This window comes from Mus pahari, chromosome 16 (genome assembly GCF_900095145.1).
Source record: "Mus pahari chromosome 16, PAHARI_EIJ_v1.1, whole genome shotgun sequence".
In the NCBI taxonomy this organism is placed as follows: Eukaryota; Metazoa; Chordata; class Mammalia; order Rodentia; family Muridae; genus Mus; species Mus pahari.
The window spans coordinates 17574864-17596805 of NC_034605.1; the positions used below are offsets into that span (position 1 = coordinate 17574864).

Genomic DNA, 21942 nt, shown 5'->3' on the forward strand with positions numbered 1-21942 from the left:
TATTTATATTTTAAACAAATATAAAAATTGACATCTATTCCATAAAACCTTTTTACTCTTTGATGAAGTCTCTAAGATTGTACTACTGTCACCAGAATTTTCATTTAATGTTACTGAACTCCACAACCCTAGGAAATACTAATTTATCAAAAAGACAAAAAGCTATATCATGAGGGTATGGGAATACATTCTTGTAATCCCAGCACTGTGGAGACTAAGACAGGAGGACTGTTGCCAGCCTGAACTGCAAAGTGAGTTTAAGGATGGCTTGGGCTACATAGTAAGACCCTGTCTAAAGAAAAAAAAAATGTGTCTGAATAAGCCAGATGGGTTAGATTTACTGAGCCTTGAGCAGATTTTGCTGTTGGTTAAGGTACAGTGCCAGATATTGACATTATAGATAGTTTTTTCACTGTGTCTCTTAGCCAGAGCAACTGGTCCCTCACATCAAAACTATTTATCCTGCCCTTTTACACCTCGTACAGTAATGCTGATAGGTTTTTAAAGTGAAGGCATGTTTCTTGGCCTCTAAGAACATCATGGGGTATTAATAGTTGGAACTCCATTACTAACATGTTCATCTGCGTTCACACCTGCATGACAGCATCACCCAGAAGAGTCAGTAATTTACCATACAGATACAGGTCTTTACTTCCATTTCCTTAACAGTTTATGGGGTCCTGATTTTGAATGGAGACTGATGGTTGCAAAGCAGCATTCTTATATAAGTCCTGCACATTTTCAGGGTGAACACGTGAGTAGCTTAATCCTGGTGGTATCAAATTACTTCATATTTTCTATTATTTCTTCCTCCGTAGAAACCTATCTAAACCTATAGCTGTGCAGTATAAAGAAAAAGAAGACCGTTACGTTGACACATACAAGGTAGTTTTAGTTTCCATTAATATTTTGATACATGAAAAATGGAGCTTTGTGAATTTACACTTTTTAAATTTGTAGTATTTATTTTTCTGTCTTTTGTTTCCTTGTACTTTAGGAACTATAAATTATAAAAATGAAAATTGTTTTTGTTTTATTTCTTTGGAAACATTCCAAGAATAGAAAGAAAGTATATTGTTAGTTTGGCACAATTAAAAAACTAATTAGTCCACTATTTTGTCAAATGAATAAAAATTATACTTCTTGTAAAAATCACAGATTTTCAGAGGTACCAACTATTTATGTCTCTGAGTATTATTTATATTATATGGAAATAGTGGTGTCTTTTCATTAATATGACCATGTATTTTGTTAGGAGATAAGGTCATTGGTACTGAAGAAACACTAGCTCACTCAAGCATGTGGCTCTGGCAGGCCTTGTCCTTCTTTCCCATTCCCTCTGCCTTGCTAAAAATCCTTAGATGACATTCCTAAAGCAAGCCACCAAGGTCTGTTGGCATCTGTTCCATTATTTGGCCACTTCCTCTTGTGGCTGAGTATCAAGGTGTGTATATATATATCAAGTATATATAAATACTGAATATGTATTTATTTCTACTATAATACTAGATTTTAGATATAAGTGAGATTTCCTATTAAATAAAAATGAGTTACCCAGGTCAACAATGTTAATAGTAATATAATTTTATTGGAAATTTGGAAAACTAACTTAACATGTAGTACATTCTTCATAATAGTGTAATGATAGGAATTAGCAGAAGCAATTCTTTTGTATTCCCACATAACTCATGTCCCAATTCCAGAGATGTCTCTGTAAGTACCTGAAACTCACCATTTGATTTTTCTGCAATTGAAAATATGACAACCTATCTCTGTGAGTTTGAGGCTAGCCTGATCTACACAGAGTTTCACGATTGCCAAGGCTACACAGAGGAAACCCTGTCTTAAAAAACCAAGAAGGAAGGAAGGAAGGAAGGAAGGAAGGAAGGAAGGAAGGAAGGAAGGAAGGAAGGAAGGAAAAAATAAATAAATATGACAGTCTGAGAGCCAAGACATTACCTTAAAATTCATTTTTAGAGCTGTTAACTAGGAGTGAGAATGCAAAGCAAGTGTGTCCTTATGACAGGATAGGAGTGGAGATAGAGAGAACTAGGTGGTTCTCATTTGGCCTAGGGTCAGTAGGAGACTCTAGATGTTCAAAGGGGCTGTGGGAACTGGAAGCTGTTGGGAAGTCAAGAATAATGTAAAGAGGTGGAGGAGAATGGAAGAGAAAACTAGCCATACATGGGGCCCACAATTGAAAGTTCCTGGTTCTGTGTCCTGCAGTACTTGGAGGAGGAGTACCGCAAGGGAGCCCGAGAGGATGACCCCATGCCTCCTGTGCAACCCTACCACTATGGCTCCCACTACTCCAACAGCGGCACCGTGCTCCACTTTCTGGTCAGGATGCCGCCTTTCACTAAAATGTTTCTAGCCTATCAAGGTAAGAATGGCTTTTGTAACTACCCAAAAGCCATGCTGTATCATTAAAACAAAAAACCTCGACTAGCTTCTTGAAAACTAACCCTAACCAAGCCCAGGAAAAGGAACTCTACTTAACTAGTTTCTAAAATACTCCTTTAAAAAATGATAGTTCGTCAAACCTTGCTCCTGTCTGAGATTTTAGCTTTAGATAGTGTCTACATTTGTAAAAATGAAGTTGACTTTTTAAAAATTAATATATAATTCACAAACTATTAAATTTTCCAGTTAAATTATATTCAGTTCGTTTAATATTTTGTGTTGCCCTGGCTGTCCTGGAACTCAACCTGCCTCTACAATCTGAGTGCTAAGATTAAAAGTTGTGTGCCACCATACCCAACTCAACTCTTTTAAAGGCTTGCAACCCAGTAATTATTTCAAAGCATAATGGGTTTGTAGCTTGTGTAATTTTTTTGTATAAAGATCTGTTATGGGAAAGTATTATTATTGATAATAACTAGTTAATAGAGAACATGCTGGCATCATTTCTGCAGTAAAGCTTGCTAGTGATCTAGCTCAGCACTTTGCATGACAGCTTGAACAGGGCTGGGGTAATTCCTGGGTGCCAGAAAGGGCAAACTTGCAGCACTATCCTATAAGAACTGAGGACTTAGCTCTGTAGTTGTTCCTCGTGACCTCTGTTTAGGGAACCATTGTGCATTCAGTTTGTCCTATCCTGTCCTAAGACTTCTTTAGTCTTTTATTCTTAAAGCAGCCTCCTAGAGGAATGAATTTATATTCCTATGCTTAGTCTATAAATGGGGCTTTTAGTTTTTGCCCCATAAGCTCACAGTAAAGTCCCACATGATGGCTGTTCAACTATTGAGACAGAGGGAGAGTGTCATATGTGCATGAGCTAGTGTGAGTGTGTCTGCAGAAGCCAGAGGAGGACATCGGGTATTATTACTCTGTACCCTATTCTTTTCAGAAAGGGTCTCTCACTGAACGTTGAGTTAGTCTGACAGCCAAAAAGCCCAGAGATACTCCTTTCTCTCTCCTGCTCCCATAGTACGGGGTAACAAGCACACATGTGACCACTCCCAGCTTTGCCACATGGGTTCTGGGGTCCAAACTCAGGTCCTCAGTGCTTACACTGTAAGAGCTCCTACCCACTGAGCCACTTTTCTAGTTTCCTGAGACAGTTGTTATGTCTCTTTCTTCCCTCTTACTATCGCTTCCCTTGACCAATTATACCTAGTTAACTTAATCTCAGGCTGAGAGTATCTTTATGTGTTGCCCCATTCCAGCTGGTGCAAGGAACTCCCATAAACAAACGAGTGGCTCTGTTAAGGAAGAGCAACCAGAACTGATATATATATATATATATATATATATATATGCATGCATGCACACACCATCCTTGCTTGCTGTGGTTTCTAAATATACCATTGTTTGAAGATCTTTTTGGGCATAATAACATTCATTTGGGAATGTCATTTTTTAAAATGGCAGTGAAAGCAGAATTTTTTTCTTTTTTCTTTTTATTTGTAATTCATTTTTTTACACTCCATATTCCATTTCCTGCCCCTCCCCTCATACCCTCCTACTGCTCCACATCCCACACTACTCCCTACCACACCCTGCCTCCATATGGATGCCCCCACCCTCCACCCCATCTGACCTCTAAACTCCCTGGGGCCTCCAGTCTCTTGAGGGTTAGGTGCATCATCTCTGAATGAACACAGACCTGGAAGTCCTCTACTGTATGTGTGTTAGGGGCCTCATATCAGCTGGTGTATGCTGTCTGTTTGGTGGTCCGGTGTTTGAGAGATCTTTGGGGTCCAGATTAATTGAGACTGCTGGTCCTCCTACAGAATCACCCTCTTCCTCAGCTTCTTTCAGCCTTCCCTAATTCAACAACAGGGGCCAGCTGCTTCTGTCCATAGGTTGGGTGCAAATATCTGCATCTGACTCTTTCAGCTGCTTGTTGGGTCTTTTGGAGGGCAGTCATGATAGATCCCTTTTTGTGAGTGTTCCATAACCTCCGTAATAGTGTCAGGCCTTGGGACATCCTGTTGAGCTGGACCCCACTTTGGGCCTGTCACTGGACCTTCTTTTCCTCAGGCTCCTCTCCATTTCACTCCCTGTAATTCTTTCAGACAGAAACAATTATGGGTCAGAGGTGTGACTGTGGGTTGGCAGCCCCATCCCTCTCTTGATGTCCTATCTTCCTGCTGAAGGTGGGCTCTATAAGTTTCTCATCTCCCAGGTCTCTGGTGCACTCAAGGGGGTCCCCCCAACCTCCTATTTTCTGAGGTTGCCTGTTTACGTTCTTTCTGCAAGCCTTCAGGGCTTCAGTCCTTTTCTCTCACCCAGTACCAGATCAGGTTCCTCCCTCCCCATCCATTTTTCCCTCCCAAGTTCCTCCCTCCCTCCCCACTTATGATTGTTTCTTCTCTCTCCCAAGTGGGACTGAAGAGTCCTCACTGGGGCACTTCAACTTGTTGAGCCTTTTGAATTCTATGGACTGTATCTTGCGAGTTCTGTATGGGTTTTGGTTTTGTTGTTGTTGTTGTTGTTGTTTTGGCTAATGTCCACTTATTAGTGAGTACACACCATGCGTGTCCTTTTGGGTCTGAATTACCTCACTCAGGATGATATTTTCTAGTTCCATCCATTTGCCTGCAAAGGTAAGGGTCTTTGTTCTTAATAACTGAGTAGTATTCCATTGTGTAAGTGAACCACATTTTCTGTATCCATTCTTCTGNTGTGGGACATCTAGGTTGTTTCCAGCTTCTGGCTATCATAAATAAAGCCGCTATGAACGTAGTGGAACACATGCCCCTGTGGCATAGTACACATGCCCCTGTGGCATATCTTTTGGATATATTCCCAATAGTGGTATAGCTGGGTCTTAGGTTAGATCTATTTCCAATTTTCTGAGGAACATCCAGAGCATGGGAAATCTCTCCATTTTCTGAGATCTTCTTCGATTTCTTTCTTGAGAGACTTGAAGTTATTGTCATACAGGTCTTTCACTTGTTTGGTTAGTTACCTCAAGATATTTTATGCTATTTGTGGCTATTATGAGGGGAGTTGTTTTCCTAATTTCTTTCTCAGCCTGTTTATCCCTTGTATAAAGGAAGGCTACTGATTTATTTGAGTTAATTTTATATCTGGCCACTTTGCTGAAGTTGTTTATCAGCTGGAGAAGTTCTTTGGTAGAATTTTGGGGTCGCTTATGTATACAATCATATCATCTGCAAATAGTGATACCTGTATTTCTTCTTTACTAATTTGTATCCCCTTGATCTCCTTTTGTTGTCTTATTGTTCTAACACTTCGAGTACTGTATTGAATAGATATGGGGAGAGTGGGCATCCTTGTCCCCAATTTCAGTGGGATTGCTTCAAGTATGTCTCCATTTAATTTGATATTGGCTGTTGGTTTGCAGTAAACTGCTTTTATTATGTTTAGGTATGGGCCTTGAACTCCTGATCTCTCCAATACTTTTTTTTTTAATTTTTTTTTATTATTTTCTTTATTTACATTTCAAATGCTATCCCGAAAGTTTCCTATACCCTGCCCCCCACCTCTGCTCCCCTACCCACCCACTCCCACTACTTGGCCCAGGCCTTGCCTTGTGCTGGGTCATATAAAGTTTGCAAGACCAAGGGGCCTCTCTTCCCAATGATGGCTAATTAGGCCATCTTCTGCTACATATCTCCAATACTTTTAACATGAAGAGGTGTTGTATTTTGTCAAATGCTTTTTTCTGCATTGAAGAAGATGATCATGTGATTTTTTTTTGAGTTTATTTAGGTTGGGTCCTTGTGTGGTTTAGGTATCAGAGTAATTGTGGCTTCATAAAATGAGTTATGTAGTATTCCTTCTGTTTCTATTTTATGGAATAGTTTGAGGAAAATTGGTATCAAGTCTACTTTGAAGGTCCGGTAGAATTCTGCACTAAATCCATCTGGCCCTGGGCTTTTCTTGGTTGGGAGGTTTTTAATGACTTCTTCCATTTCCTTCTGTGATATGGGCCAGTTTAGATAGTTTATCTGCTCTTGATTTAACTTTGGTATATGGCATCTATCTAGAAAACCATCCATTTCATCTAGATTTTTCCAGTTTTGAGCATAGGCTTTTATAGTAGGATCTGATATTTTTTTTTTATTTCCTCCATCTCTGTTGTTATGTCTCCCTTTTCATTTCTGATTTTATTAATTTGGATACTGCCTCTTGGCCCTTTAGTTAGTTTGACTAGGGGTTTATCTATCTTGTTGATTTTGTCAAGAACCAGCTTTTGGTTTTGCTGATTCTTTGTATTGTTTCCTTTGTTTCTATTTTGTTAATTTCAGCCCTGAGTTTGACTATTTCCTTCCTTCTACTCCTCTTAGGTGGGTTTACTTCTTTTTGTTCTAGGGCTCTCAGGTGTACTGTTAAGTTGTTAGTGTAAGATCTCTCCAGTTTTTTTACTTAGGGTACTTAGTGCTATGAACTTTCCTCTTAGCACTGCTTTCATTGTGTCCCATATGTTTGGGTATGATGTGTCAACATTTTCATTAAATTCCAGGAAGTATTTAATTTCTTTCTTTATTTCTTCCTTGACCAAGTTATCACTGAGTAAAGAGTTGTTCAGTTTCCACATGTATGTGGGCTTTCTGTAGTTTTTGCTGTTATTGAAGACCAGCCTTAGGTCATGGTAATCTGAAAGGATGCATGGTATTACTTCAATCTTTTTTAGCTGTTGAGGGTTGTTTTGTGACCAATTATATGGCCAATTTTGGAGAAGGTACCATGAGGTGCTGAGAAGAAGGTGTATTCTTTTCTTTTAGGGTGAAATGTTCTGTAGATATCTGTTAAAAATCCGTTTGGTTCATAACCTCTCTTAGTTTCACTGTGTCTCTGTTTAGTTTCTGTTTCAATAACCTGTCCATTGGTATGAGTTGGGTGTTGAAATCTCCTACTATTATTGTGTGTGGTTCAATGTGTGTTTTGAGTTTTAGTAAAGTTTCTTTTATGAATTTGGGTGCTCTTGTGTTTGGGGCATAGATGTTCAGAATTGAATGTTTCTCTTGGTGGATTTTCCCCTTGATAAATATGAAGTGTCCTTCTTTATCACACTTGGTAACTTTTGGTTGAAAGTCTGTTTTATTGGATATTAGGTTAGCGACTCCTGCTTGTTTCCTTGGACCATTTGCTTGGAAGACTTTTTTTCATCCTTTTACTCTGAGATAGTGCCTGTCTTTGTTGTTGAGGTGTGTTTCTTGTATGCAGCAAAATGCTGGACCTTGTTTGTGTATCCAGTCTGTTAGCTTATGTCTTTTTATAGGTGAGTTGAGTCCATTAATATTGAGAGATATTAAAGACAGATGACTGTTGGTTCCTGGCATGTTTGTTTTATTGGTGGCTTTATGTGCTGTGGATCTGCTTTTGACTTTGTTGTGAGATGCTTAATATCCTGTCCTTCCTTTGGTGCAGGTATCTTCCTTGTGTTGGAGTTTTCCTTCTAGGATCCTCTGTAAGGCTGAGTTGGTAGATAGGTACTGTTTGAATTTGGTTTTGTCCTGGAATATTTTGTTTTCTCCATCTATGTTGATTGAGAGTTCTGCTGGATATAGTAGCCTGGGCTGGCATTTGTGTCCTCTTAGAGTCTGCATGACCTCTGATCAGCCTCTTTTGGCTTTCATAATCTCTTTTGAGAAGTTTGGTGTAGTTCTGATAGGTCTACCTTTGTATCTTTCTTGGCCCTTTTCCCTTGCAGCTCTTAATATTCTTTCTTTGTTCTGTGTATTTAGTGTTTTGATAATTATGTGACAAGAAGATTTTCTTTTCTGGCCCCATTTATTTGGTGTTCTATACGCTTCTTATACCTTTATGTCCATCTCTTTCTTTAGGTTGGGGAAGTTTTCTTGTATGATTTTGTTGAAGACATTTTCAGGTCCTTTGAGCTGGGAATCTCCTCTATTATGATTATTCTAAGATTTGGTCTTTATATTGTGTCCTGAATTTCCTGGATGCTTTGGGTTAGGAGTTTTTTATGTTTTGAATTTTCTTTGACAGTTGTGTCTATCTCTTCTACTGTATCTTCTACACCTGAGATTCTTTCTTCTATCTCTTGTGTTCTGTTGGTAATATTCGTATCTGTAATTCCTGACTTCTTTACTAGGATTTCCATTTCCAGGTTTGCCTCCATTTGTGTTTTCTTTATTGTTTGAACTTCCACTTTTATGTCTTGGATCACTTTATTCAGTTCCTTCACCTGTTTACCTGTGTTTTCTTGTATTTCTTTCAGTGAGTTATTGATATCCTCCTTAAAGGACTCTATTATCTTCATGAGATAGGATTTTAGGGCAGATTCCTAATTTTCAGGTTTGTTGGTGTATTCAGGACTTGCTGTGGTGGAAGAACTGGGTTCTGATGATACCCATGTAGTTTGGCTTCTGTTGCTTATGGTCTTGCACTTGCTTTTCACCATCTGGATATCCCTGGGGTTTGTTAATCTGGATAACTGTATAGAGTCTTTTGTCCCTGAGTTACTTCAGGTCTCCTTACAGCCCTGGCTGTATCAGACCACCTGTGGGGCCTTCCAACTTGGGGCTCTTCACAGGGGCAAAGAATCTGCTGATCTGTTGCCCTGGCTATCGTAGATCTCCTGGGAGGCCTTCGGACTGTTGGGTCTCCCATGAAGCAGCCAAGCTGTTGTCCAACTGCGCTGAGTGCAGCTGATCCTCAACTACTCTGAGAGCAGAGGGTGCTCAATTTCTCAACCGCTCTGAGTGCAACAGGTCTTCTAAGATGTATCAGGATACAGAGTCTTCACAGAAGCAGACCAACTAGGAGTCAACTGCTCTGAGTGTCAGGGGTCCTCTAAGATGGGTTGGGATATGGAGTCTTCATGGGAGCAGTCCAACTATGGGTCTGCCCCTGCAGCAAGGACCAGGCAGAAGCAAAAACAGAATATTTTAATGTAGTTTAAAACACTACAGTGCTATTAACATCCCTCCAACTAAAACCACTTCTTCCAGTGTAACCCAAGAATCCATCAATATGAAATTCTCAGTCAACCTCAATCTTTATTTTATTGCTGTTGGGAGTAGATTCATATACAGTATTACCTTTCTTCATCAAGTGGTTACACTGTTGTTTTGAAACCCAGTCTCCTGTAGCAAGGTGGGCCTTAAACTTGTTGTGTAGCTGAGATTGGGTTTGGATTCCTGACCTCCACCTCCCAAGTGCTGATGTTATAAGTGTGCACTGCCATGACTAGATCTTCATTGAATAGTTGTGAATAGGTTCATTTTAAACCTTAACATTGTCTTAATCCTCATTTATTTCAATTTCATTAGTTTTATGCTGGCTTTTGATTTTTTTTTCTTAACCTAATGAGTTAATTCAGGGATTCTAAACTTTGGCACTATTGTTACTTTGAGCTACATAATTTTTTGTCCCAAGTGTTGCCCTGTGTATTCCAGAACATTTAACAGCATCTAACTCCATGATGGCCTGATTTTCTTACTTTCTGGAAAAAAACTATAAATGTTATTTTTTCCTCAGATTTAATTTAGTGGCTAGCCAGTGTTAACTGGCTCAGTGTAGTAGATAGAAAAGTGATAAAAATAATGGAAACTGTAGCTCAGCAGAGCAGGGGAGCTTGGAGAAAGAAATGAGCTCATTCTTTGACACTGCTGTACTCGGTGCTGAAATTAGTCTGTGGCAATGTCTACACCAGAGGGTATGCTCAGACTCCAGGAAATGTAGAAGTACTTTAGGCAATACAGCAAAGTCCCTCAGAACCATACACGCAGCTTCTGTTCTCAGCAATGGCCTTTGCATGTCACTTAATATTCCCAACCTGTGATTGTGTTCACAGAAAAGATATGGGGACAAAATTCAGTTCTTTGTCATTAATAATCTATACCAAGAAAGAAAATGAACTGAAGTGAGTATACTTAGTTTTATACTGGTAAAATTTTTAGTTAATGGTTGAGTTTAGTTAATGGTATTGCTTCATCTGAAAAGCGGTGTCAGTATTGCATGTTGTGTATGTGGTTAGGAGTAGAAGGGGACTAAGTAAGGGGAGGAAGTGGTCTGAAGAGAAGAGGAGGAGAAACAAATGAAGATAATAAATAGCATGTTGTCTTTCCCATGCAGAATCTAATGTGTCAACACACACACATAAAACATGAAAGCCGAATAGGGCCTATGTGCAAGAGATCATGAGGGTGGGCAGCAGTGGGAATGAGGAAGGAAAGGTGGGGATGATAGGAGAAACAAATACAAGAAAACTATAGTGAAATAATGCATGAGGATATAATAATGAAACATTATTTTGTACACTAAAAGTTTCATTATAGAAAGCAGTGACCCTACTTTTCAGAAAAGAAACTTCAGAAAATAGTCTTGGTATCTACTATTCTCCCTCTTGTCCTATCTCTTTTCCCTTATGGGTGTATAGGTATTGGTGTCCAGCCACACACAAGAATGTGTCTGCTTGTGAAGGCCACAGATCACCAACAGATGTCCTCCTTAACTGCTTCCCCAATTTATCTTTTGAAATGGGATTTTTCACTGAACCTAGGACGTGTTCTGTCTGTTCAGCTGCATGGCTGCTGAGCTCACACACAGACCACCCCACTGCAGGGGAGACAGACACACAGCTACCCACCTGGCAAGCATGCTTGGGATCAGACTTTTGTCCTTGTGCTTTGGTAAAAGGTACTTTGCCACCTAAGCCATCTCCTCAACCCATAATTTTCCCTCTTTAAATTATACATTTATTTAATAAAGAGATCATTATTGTGTGTCCATTATGTGCCGGGTATGGGTGGACCTAGACTCCTGCTTTTGTGAAAGTTTCACTCTAAGTAGAAGGCAGTAGTCATTTAGGCAAGTAGATGATAGAAATTCTATTAGAGGTATGATGGAAGCATAATGCAGTTGAAAATAATGTGATTTCAAAAATTTGGATAATTCTCTAAGTAAACCAGAGGACCATTACTTTTATCATTTTTGAAGCAACAAGTGCTATGGGAAACTTCAAGTGGAATACGGTCTTTGTGTCTTCATTATATTATTGGAATTTCTTTGTAGATCAGAGTTTCGACATTCCAGACCGAACATTTCATTCTACAAACACAACTTGGCGCCTCTCATCCTTTGAATCCATGACTGACGTGAAGGAGCTGATTCCAGAGTTCTTCTATCTTCCTGAGTTCTTAGTGAACCGTGAAGGTAAGCAGCAGATCATTTCTCACATATTTTGAAGGGTATGCAATAGAGTTATAATTTTCCAGGAGTAAAAGTAGCTTTTCTGAGAATTGAAATTTGATTTCTCAGATAGGAGAGATTCCTGTCATTAAATGTATAATTTTATTTCCAGTTGAACTTGGAGACTTCTAAAGTTTTTTAGGACTGAGAACTGGTTACATAGAACTATGTTTTTAACTATTATTTTAAAAATTATTTTAATGTGTATTTTAATTTTATTACATATTTTTTCTGTTTGTAAAAGTTACACTCATTAAAAAGTAATAGTAAAAAGCAATTTGTTGAAAATGTAATTAAAATTGAAATGATTTTATAAGGAAATAGGAGAAATAGGGCTATGGTTAATTGGTGTTGTGCTTGCCTAACATGTACCACATAGACCAGGTGTGGTTGTGCATACTGTAACCTAGAGTATGGGTGGTAAACAGCAAAGAAGAAAAACTCTCTCAGAAGAATTCTCTAGTAACCAACAGTCAAAGGGCATTCTGGAGGATAGCCTCCAATGCTACGGTGCCAGGGACCTTGGCCACCCTTTCCTGTTCTCTGACAGAAGGTCTCAGACAACTCAGGGAGGGGTACTTTTGAGTGTTTTCATTAATTTCATGTGACCCTTGAGAATATATGACATTGAGACATACCTTTAGGTAAGTCAGTATTAGACAAAACACCTGAGAATGGCATTGTTTACTTTCTTCTGAGACATTTGGTGAACTATTAATGCACTTAATCTGCTAGCTGCCTTAGAGCTGTTTCATCATGTTGGCTATCCAAAATCACCTCAGTGTGGCTACAATGGCGCACAGTATGCAGTGCTAAGGCGACAGTATATGTCGGGTATTAGCACCTGCAACTTGGTGTAAACACACGTGGATCTCAGTTTAGAGCTCATTGAAATCTACTGCCTGTTTTGTCTGTAGTCTTTGCATTCCTACTATGGCTTTATGACAAGTCACCCCAACACCTAGTGACTCAAAGCAACAATAAATTTGCTATTAATTACAGTTTTTGCAAGTCCAAGTCAACGAAGTGTCCTTGGTTGCATTCAGAGCTTGGGCTGATAGGGCAGAGGGAGTGGGAGATCCACTGCTCCTTTCCTTAAGTTGAGCTGTGCTTTTTCAGAGGTGTTCTTCAAGGAGGTTGATTTGGGCTTCCTCGCAAACTGTTTGGCTACTCAGGGCTCCAAAGGCAAGTATCCCAAGAGAGGGGGACAGAAGCTAAATTACCTTTTCTAACCTAGTCTTGTCAGCCAAATAGCTGCTCTTGCTTCCCTTTGTCTACCCAGATTCAGACTGAACACTTACATTCTACCCTTGATAATGGAGAAATAAGACACCCAGAAAAGTGTAGATAGAAAATATTGTAGCCTCTTATTTAAAGGTAAATAAAAATATAAGTTTTATTGTTTATTGTTTTATTTATGGGTATGGGGGTTCTGCCTACATGTGTGTCTGTACCACATGCATGCAGTGCCTGCAGAGGCCAGAAGCATTGAATCTCCCAGGACTGGAGTTACAGACAGTTGTGAGCCTTCATGTGAGTGCTGAGAATTGAACCCAGGTCTTCTGGAAGAGCAACTAGTGTTTTTTTGTTGTTGTTGTTGTTGTTGTTGTTTGGTTGGTTTTGGTTTTTCAAGAGGGGGGTTTCTTTGCATAGTCTTGGCTGTCCTGGAACTCACTCCATAGATCAGGCTGGCCTCAAACTCAGAGATCTACCTGCTTCTATCTCCTGAGTGCTGGAATTAAAGACATGCACCAGCAGCAGCAGCAGCCTACAACCACAGTTCTTAACCATTGAACCATCTTTCCAGCCCCTGCAGCCTCTTATTAAAACTGCAACTTGCTATAATGCTTCTCATGTCTTCCCCTGTCAGCATTCCTCTTGGTACCCTTTAGTCATCTGTTCTGAGTAATGAGTATCTGCTTGGTACCTGAAAGTTTGGAATGATTGAGTTCATGGTCTCTCCCTCACACCATCTGAAAAATAAAACAAAACACAGAAACAAAACCAGAACCTGTCTAGATAATGTTATTATTTTTGATAGGCTATGAATACTTAGAAGAAAGGAAGTCAAGGCAGACCTATATAGTGTCCATAAAACCAATGTACTATGACAGCTCATTTTAGGGTGATATCTACTTTGCAAGAGGATTTCTAAACTATAGAATGTTAATATGTATTAAATATGGAATACTCGATATATGAAAATACCAAAAATCTAGAAATTCTTATACAAAGCTTTAATTTTATTTTAACCAAGTTTATAATTAAAGATATCTAAGCACTCACAGTATTTGAAGAGTTTGGTGAGTAGACTACTGAACTTCATGGGCACAGATTTCCTGCCTTTTCTCCCTCCTGTTAGAAAGTGATCGAAGGATAAAGTTGAAAGTCCCAGCCTGAATTAGCTTAGCATCTATCCTGTCCCTATTGATACAGAAAGAAGATGAACAGTTCATTCTTACTGTTGGACATTTCATCTTGCTACTGCCATTAAGAGTTACATTGCACAGTGACCTGTTTTCCAGAGCTCTTGTCACTGTGGGCTAAATGAAGCATGCATGCATCAGCAGAGTGAAAAATTGGGTTTTCATCTTCTTTAGGCTTTGACTTTGGTGTTCGTCAGAATGGTGAACGGGTTAACCACGTCAACCTTCCTCCCTGGGCACGCAATGATCCTCGGCTGTTCATCCTTATTCACCGGCAAGCACTAGAGTCTGACCATGTATCCCAGAACATCTGTCACTGGATCGACTTAGTGTTTGGCTACAAGCAAAAGGGAAAGGCTTCTGTTCAAGCCATCAATGTTTTCCATCCTGCTGTAAGTGACTCTTTTAAAACTCTGCACATACGTGTAAGTTAGAACCTGAATATTTTAGGGTTGGCTATTAAGATATTTCCTTAAAATCCCAAGTCATCAAAAGAGACAGTTACACTAAGCTATACTACTATTATGTAAGATTTTTTAGGTTTTGTATTTCATCTCTTTAAAAGTGTCTTAGATGCTATAGCTAGGGATTCTCCAAGACCACCTCATATCTAGTGATTTACTAAACAAATGTATGGACTCAGTTTGCAGCTCTGATTTATGGCAGTAAAGGATTCCAAGCATAACTGACCAAAGGAAATAAACAGTGAACAATGTCTGGGTGAAGCAGGGCGCACACACCCCTGACTCCTTCTATTAAACCACAAAGAGCATGCTCACTTCCACCAGGAGCTTTAATGACACATTTCAAGTGGTCTCTGCCAGGAAAGCTGTCTAGAGATTCTAGAGATTCAGAACTCAGTATCTCTTTGGGAATGATCACTTAGAAATCATCTGCCTGGTGTGTGCTGAAATTCCAGTCCCAGAAGGAGTGCAGGTGCTGAGCATGGCCCACATTGTTTGCATAGTGTAGGCAGAGTCACCTAGGAAATGTTCAACCCTGAAATCTCAGCTTCCAGACACCAGCCAAGGAGGCATCAGAGTTCTCCAAAGAGAGTGGCCAACTGGCTGAGTTAGTTCTTTTCTGCCTACTATTCTGAGTGCCTGTTATGGTTTTTGAAAAGCAGCATTTTTCCTCATGATAGAGACAGTACATTTGCCTTATTAGAAAATATGTAAAATATAACTATCAAAAAGAAGAACTACAAGAAATAAACTTTGCTTTCAGCATCTAGAGATAAATATCAAAACCACCTTTGAGACTTTTTCTACACCTGCATATTATTCCAGTAATTTAATATAAATCCTATTTTTTAAATCTTTTCCCCCTGAATAATACAGTCTTAAGTATAGTCTGTAAAAATAGTACAGCCATAAGGTGTTAGTTTCCATGATTGCATTGGCCACTGCTATCCCTATTTAAGATAGTCTTTAATTCCCTAGAAGTAGAGCTGTTATTTACACGTGCATTAGTTTATGTTTCTCATAGACTAGGAAGCATTTATTATGCTAGGCTCTCTGGGCATAGAGGTAACGAGGGTGAGTAGCATGGGAAGAAGTTGCATTGGGTGGACTGACTGCATGTGTTGAGGGAGTTCCAGTGGAATTGGTGAAAGGACACATCTGAAGGAATAGGAGGCAAAGAAGCAGAGCACAAAGAAAATTCTGGATTCTGCATGCTGGCTACTCAGTGCAGACCAACAGATCAGCTATAATCCACTGCATGACATGTGGTTACCCCAGATTTCCACTTAGCAAGGTGAATTGATTGACCATGGGCTTGGTCCGCAGTGGTATCTATGTAGATGTTACAGATCTGAAAGTATTTGTAACAAATACAGCTATGTGTACACCCCAAACCCTCACAAGGAATCCTGCCTCTGATCTTGTTTATAGCAGAAACACATACCCAAACGGTGGCCCAGAAATAAAATTCTCTTTGTAGTCTATTATTCTCCGTAATTATTTTTGGATGCCTCCAGGTATCCTTAGAAGGGAGAATCAAACAGTTTTATGGTGGCTCTAATAGAAGATGACTTTGAAGAGAACACTTTTTATTTTGAGGAAAGTATTATCATTTGATTCACAAATAAGAGTTTTGCAAGAAAAGTAGTAAGTTGAGGAGGAAAAATACCATTTCCTTCTACCCATCTTAGGTTCCTTGTTGGGGCTCCACAACAAAGCAGAGATTAAGAAGAGAGCAGTATAAAGACTTACCTAGCACAAACTTTCATAACACCAGAGCCTTCCTTGGTACTGGAAACCCCCAGCAAGTGCTTACACTGAGATTTTATGCTAGAGTTGATGGAATGTTATGGAGTCTTTGGCAAAATCAAAGCAATATGAGGCAAGCAGGTGAATGGCTCACATCGTTGCATGTGGTGCTACTGGCCTGCTTCAGAATATGGTCGGAAAGCTCATTCTAGGTTTTATGACCAGCTGCAGGGGAAGAGCGAGTCCTTCCTTACATTCACTCTTCAGCTCAGAACACTCTGTATATGTAGGCACCATGTTGTAAGTAGCATGTTCTGAGCACCAGCAAGCATGAAATAAAGGCAAAGGTCTAGGTATAATTTCTGAGGTGCATTTGTATTTTATCTTGAAATATAACATTTAGAGCAATTGTGAATTTAAATATTAACCTCAGTAAACCCTGTTCTGTGCACATAATTTTGCATTATCTTTTCAGTAATTTTGTTTAAAATTTATCTAGAGACTGAAACGTACAAGGTAATTCACCTAACTGGATTTTTTTTCACTAAGTCTTTAAGACTTTAGTATTCTAAAATGTGCAGTAACCTTGAAGGTTATTTAACTTCTGAAGTGCCTTGGAAATTTTACTTTGACATGTAAAATAATGTTATATCTAGATACACATGTGAAGATTGCTGTAACTGATTAAATGCTAAAACCTGGACCACCCACAGGGGCATACACAGCACTAACAATAATAGCTTAGAATAGTTGAGTGCACAGGCACATAGGACAGATTCTCAGAGGCACAGTGCCAAGAAGGAACATGCTATTTCAATAAGTCACCCTGGAACCTTCCTTGATGCGTTTTCTTACTCACTGTCGGCTGTCATGATGACCTCACTTCCCTACTTCACTTTTGCCTTTTTCCATGTATTTCTTTAGGCAAGCAATCTACCTAATATCTTCTATGACAGTCTCAGGCCTTTAATTTGAAATGTTTTATAAATACACATAATTAATGTCAGACAAAATATATTATTTTGTTCACATTCAGAAATGTTGGTTATTACTGTCTGATCCTAATAAGACCAGTAAGGCTAAGAGAACCTCATCAGAAACATTTTTATATCATTTGCATTCAAAATAGAGTACCCATTACCTAAAGATTGAAACAAGTTGTTTTCTTTTCAGCATTGTGACTAATTCTACCATTACACTGCTTATGTCATGTTCTTGGACTGTCTTCTCTACAGACATATTTTGGAATGGATGTCTCTGCAGTTGAAGATCCAGTGCAGAGACGGGCTTTAGAAACCATGATAAAAACCTATGGGCAGACCCCGCGGCAGTTGTTCCACACAGCCCATGCCAGCCGACCTGGAGCCAAGCTCAACATCGAAGGAGAGCTTCCAGCAGCTGTTGGCCTGTTAGTACAGTTCGCTTTCAGAGAGACCCGAGAACCAGTCAAGGAAGTCACTCATCCGGTATGTTACTTTGATTTCAGAAAAACTCAGCAAAAGTTGATTGAACTCCTGCCATGACCCTCACATAGCTATGAGGAATACAGACATGAATAGTGTGGTCCTGGCCACACTAGGGTAAGCACCAGCCAGTGCAAGACTAGTAGGGGCAGCTAGAGCAATGGCCTGTGTGTACAGTGAATGCTGACTGCATCAGTGACATGGAGAGCATGCCTTGCAAGTCCAGGGAAAAGAAGCATTGATTGCTGTCCCCCACTACACAGAAGGGTTATTACCAGGGGAAGCCTCACCAAGCAGACTTCTAAATAGGATTGTGCAAATAAAAGGGACCAGCTGGTAACTATGTAAGCGGCACAGCTGGGTCTGATGGCCATCATTAACCAAAAGCACTAACAAGAGGTACCTCCCCAGATTATAGAAATGGGAAATAGTGTCTCTAAAAATAAAAAGTGAGCAGAATTTTTCTTTACAATTGAAAACTAGAACTTAAAAGGAAAAAGAATTTTAGCTTTCACTTAAGTTCACCATATGTAGCATAAAATACTAGAACTTAAATTTTCAAATGTTGCAAAGTGTTTATAGAAGGGAGCCACTGAAAATAAAAAGGGAAGGGAAGAGACCTTGAGCATCAATCAAGCAATATGCCTCAAGTGCACTGATGCGGTCCACTGTCAGTGAAGAGTTTTCACAGACCTTGTTTTGATAATGTTTTTGGTAAGGATAGTGCTCAAATATAACTATAGATGCAAATTTTTCATACATATAGGTCACATCTGTGAGTTTTGCATTTTAAATGCAAACAGAACCCATCCAATTAATAGAGTCAACCTAAAGATATTTATTAATAATGGTATTCTACTAAAACTAAGTCACCAATATTGAATTTTGTAGTGGAAATCTGGATTTTTATTTTGTGGTTTTAAAGTCTTATTAGCCATTACCAGAGTTGCTATTTTTTAACTATAATACGTGTTTTAACATGTCAGAACAACATAACAATATATTCCTGAAATGTAGTAAATTCCATTTAATTTACTACTATACTTATTGCTAATTAATGAGTGAGATGTTGGTTTTATGGGTTTGTTTGGGTGGTTTTGGTTTTTTGAAACAGGGTCTCACTGTGTAGCCCAGAGCAGTTTAGAGCTGAAGATTCCCCCTTGTTCTGGATTGCCTTCTTCTCCTAGTACTAGATTTTATGCTCACTGCTATTTAGCTGTTTAAGGATGATGCATATAAAAGCAGTAGGCAGTCTGTCTGCTGGCAGTGAGTCCCAGCCTGCCTCATTCCCACTATAGGACCTTCCCATTACCTGTACCCTCCACTGACTCATCCCCACATACACCCATTTGGCTCTCTCATTTCAATAAGGCCTCTCTGTTCAGAGAACCCCTCCTCTGAGAGTCTTCCCTGACGCTATATATAAGTCAGCATCTCCATTGTTCTCAGTCTTCTCAGTTTTGCTTTATAACACTTTCATGCCTAATATACATTTAAGTTCTTGTTTAGTCTGTCTCTCCATCCTATCTGAATGCAACAGTATTAGAAAGGGTGTTGTCTGACTTGCTCATTACTGTGTTTGCAGTTCCTCAGAACATGCTTGGCACACAGTGCATCTACTATTTTACTAAATGAGTCACTACTCAAGCAGCCTCTTTAGAATTTGGCTTGCTCTTTCTTCTCTGTGATGTACAGGGGTATTTATGCCTGCTGGGGGCCAGCCCCAATGTGTCTTCTTTCTTGGTTTGTAGAGGAGGAAGACTGACAGTGGGGGCAAGATTTGGTCTTGTGAGATATTTAGGACTGCTGTTTAATAATAAATCATTTACCTGTCTTTGCTAAGGTAACTGACCTGCCTGTCTGAATTCTTCTGATACCAAAAACTGCAGTCTCTGGCGTTTAGCACCTCATCATAAAATAGCAGATTAAGTAAAGAATTAATTGCCAGAGCCTTTTCCCTCTTGTCCAGATGCCTCTTGCCTGTCAGGGTGGGGGTAGGGGAGCAACAAACTTCTATTGAACCAGGAGAAGAGAGTCATGTTCACAGAAGGAAAAACTTTTACACAAGCAAATATGGATAAACTCACATAAATTCAAATACAGATTCATGCTTACATATTCATATAGATATAGATATAGATATAGATATAGATATTCAAACCAGTTGAGCCCAGCTACATACTTATCTCATAATTACACACTTACACACATCCATACTTAGATATATATATGGAGCAAAAGACCAAGCATCAGTGTAGAAAGAACTCGCTCATTCTGGATGAAAAACGAGCTCCAATCTTTATTACATAGAGAAAGAAAAAGCTTCTACCCTTTTATTACTAAGTGAATCAAACCCAAATCTGTAAGAAGAAAGCTTTGTTCTCTTTAGTAAGACTAAGCCTGCCTGCTCCTTCTACTCTCTGTACAGCTTCTTGTTTTCTCTTTCCCTCTGAATTCTGCATATTGCTCTCTTAGTTTTTAAAGTTGCCTTATAATTTCTAAGTTATTCCACCCTGCATTCTCCTTCTAATCTTGCTCTCTCCTCCTGCTCTGATGTAACAATGCCTTGCTCCCAATGCCTTACTCCCAGTGCTTTTATTTCTAGTGTTATGTTCCCAATGCTATGCCTGCCAATGTAATCTTTTCTAGGCTTTTGTATCTGTTCTAGGAGAATAGATCACATGGCTTTACCAAGCTCCCCATTTTTGCAAAAGTTCACTAGAAATTCATACCTAAATTCAAATCATAAATTGAATAAGAAGTTTACAACAGAGAATGTTTACATGCATATCCATTGAGAGTAATTATCTGGCTAAACATTCATTATCTGTCACTGAAAACTAAAAACCATATATTTGTGACTAAGTATTTAGTGAAGTTTCATATAGATAAACACAGTCAATATTTTATCTTCTGTCCTTGCACCTATAGCAAATCTTTAGTTCCCTTTTTATGACCTTTGGTTAATAGTTTTACAACCTCTTAAAATGTGCTCTAAGTTACAGATTCTTGCTTGCTATCTCAGAAGCAATTACCTCATAACACTCAAAGATTGGCAGGGTTCTCATTGCAGTTTTATTTATCAGAGAAGACTTAATAGCAGTCCCATTGTAAATGAACTTAATAATTACTAATATAATTATAGGAATTCTTATCAAATCATCATTAAGAATTAAAAAATATCTGTCTATATAGCATCACTACAAGACAGTACATTTTCATTGTTCTGTAGAGATCTGCTCAAAAGGGTGGGGTAATGCCTAGTGATTGTTTTATATATTTAATAATAACAAGAAAAGCATATTAATAGCAGGAATCTTTCCTAAAATCTAATCTTCTCAGCGTTGGCTAGAGAAGCAAATCTATCATTAACTTTACAGTCCATGGCAGAACCATCTCAGGAAGATTACCTGCTAGGTTTTAGCTTCTCCTTGATGGCTCTTGGCATATGCCATAGCTTTTCTTTGCTTGAACCACAGTGGGACCTCCCACACAGTGCTTAACCATGGCCTTCAGGTGGCAGCTCCACCAGCTCTGACATACATCAGCAATGCTGCGCTGAAAAAGGTCCTCCACACAACCCAGCTGCACTTATATGAACTTCAGTCAGAGCTGTCTGTCTGAGCAACACTTAGAAAAGGCACTCACTCCTCTTTTATGCATACAGTACAATGTAAAACACTTAGCCATTTTTCAGTGGTCAGTGATTGTGTAGACCTCAAACTTTGTATATAACTCAAAAAAAAACAAAACCCTGAACTCTCTAATTCATGTGAGAGAAATTTTCAGGCAAGGAATTATGAATGACCAGTCATAACTTGAGTCCAACATCAGTATAGATAGGCTGACGGCTTTCAAAAGGAAACTTGTTCTCAAAATACCTGTGTTAGCCTCTCTTTTCCCACAGGAGCAGCCCTGCTGCCCAGCCTTCTCTGACATGCCACTTAACCCTGCATATGACTCTGTCCCCTAAGTGGTCTAAATAAGAAGAAATAGAGCACTGACTGTCATGCATTTTAAACAATAGTATGTAGGTCAACAGTACCTGTTTCTTCATTCAGATGGAAAAATGAGATAAGCAAAGTACAGTGAAAAGTATTCGTAAGAAGTCACTAGATATGTACTCACTGATAAGCGGATATTAGCACAGAAACTTGGAATATCCAAGACACATTATGGAAAACAGAAGAAAATCAAGAAGGATGA

At 39.1% G+C, this 21942-nt stretch overlaps 1 protein-coding gene across 3 annotated transcripts in view; it reads left to right on the top strand.

Annotated features, from left to right (window-relative positions):
* The window catches only part of Lyst (lysosomal trafficking regulator), a 176466-nt gene that overhangs the window by 133069 nt on the left and 21455 nt on the right, over positions 1-21942 (top strand). For all 3 annotated transcript variants that reach the window (XM_029547347.1, XM_029547346.1, XM_021215502.2), the window contains 5 exons: positions 819-885; positions 2227-2383; positions 11458-11598; positions 14235-14452; positions 17509-17739. In XM_029547347.1, the coding sequence (XP_029403207.1) occupies positions 819-885; positions 2227-2383; positions 11458-11598; positions 14235-14452; positions 17509-17739 (814 nt within the window). The remainder of the gene's footprint in view (positions 1-818; positions 886-2226; positions 2384-11457; positions 11599-14234; positions 14453-17508; positions 17740-21942) is intronic.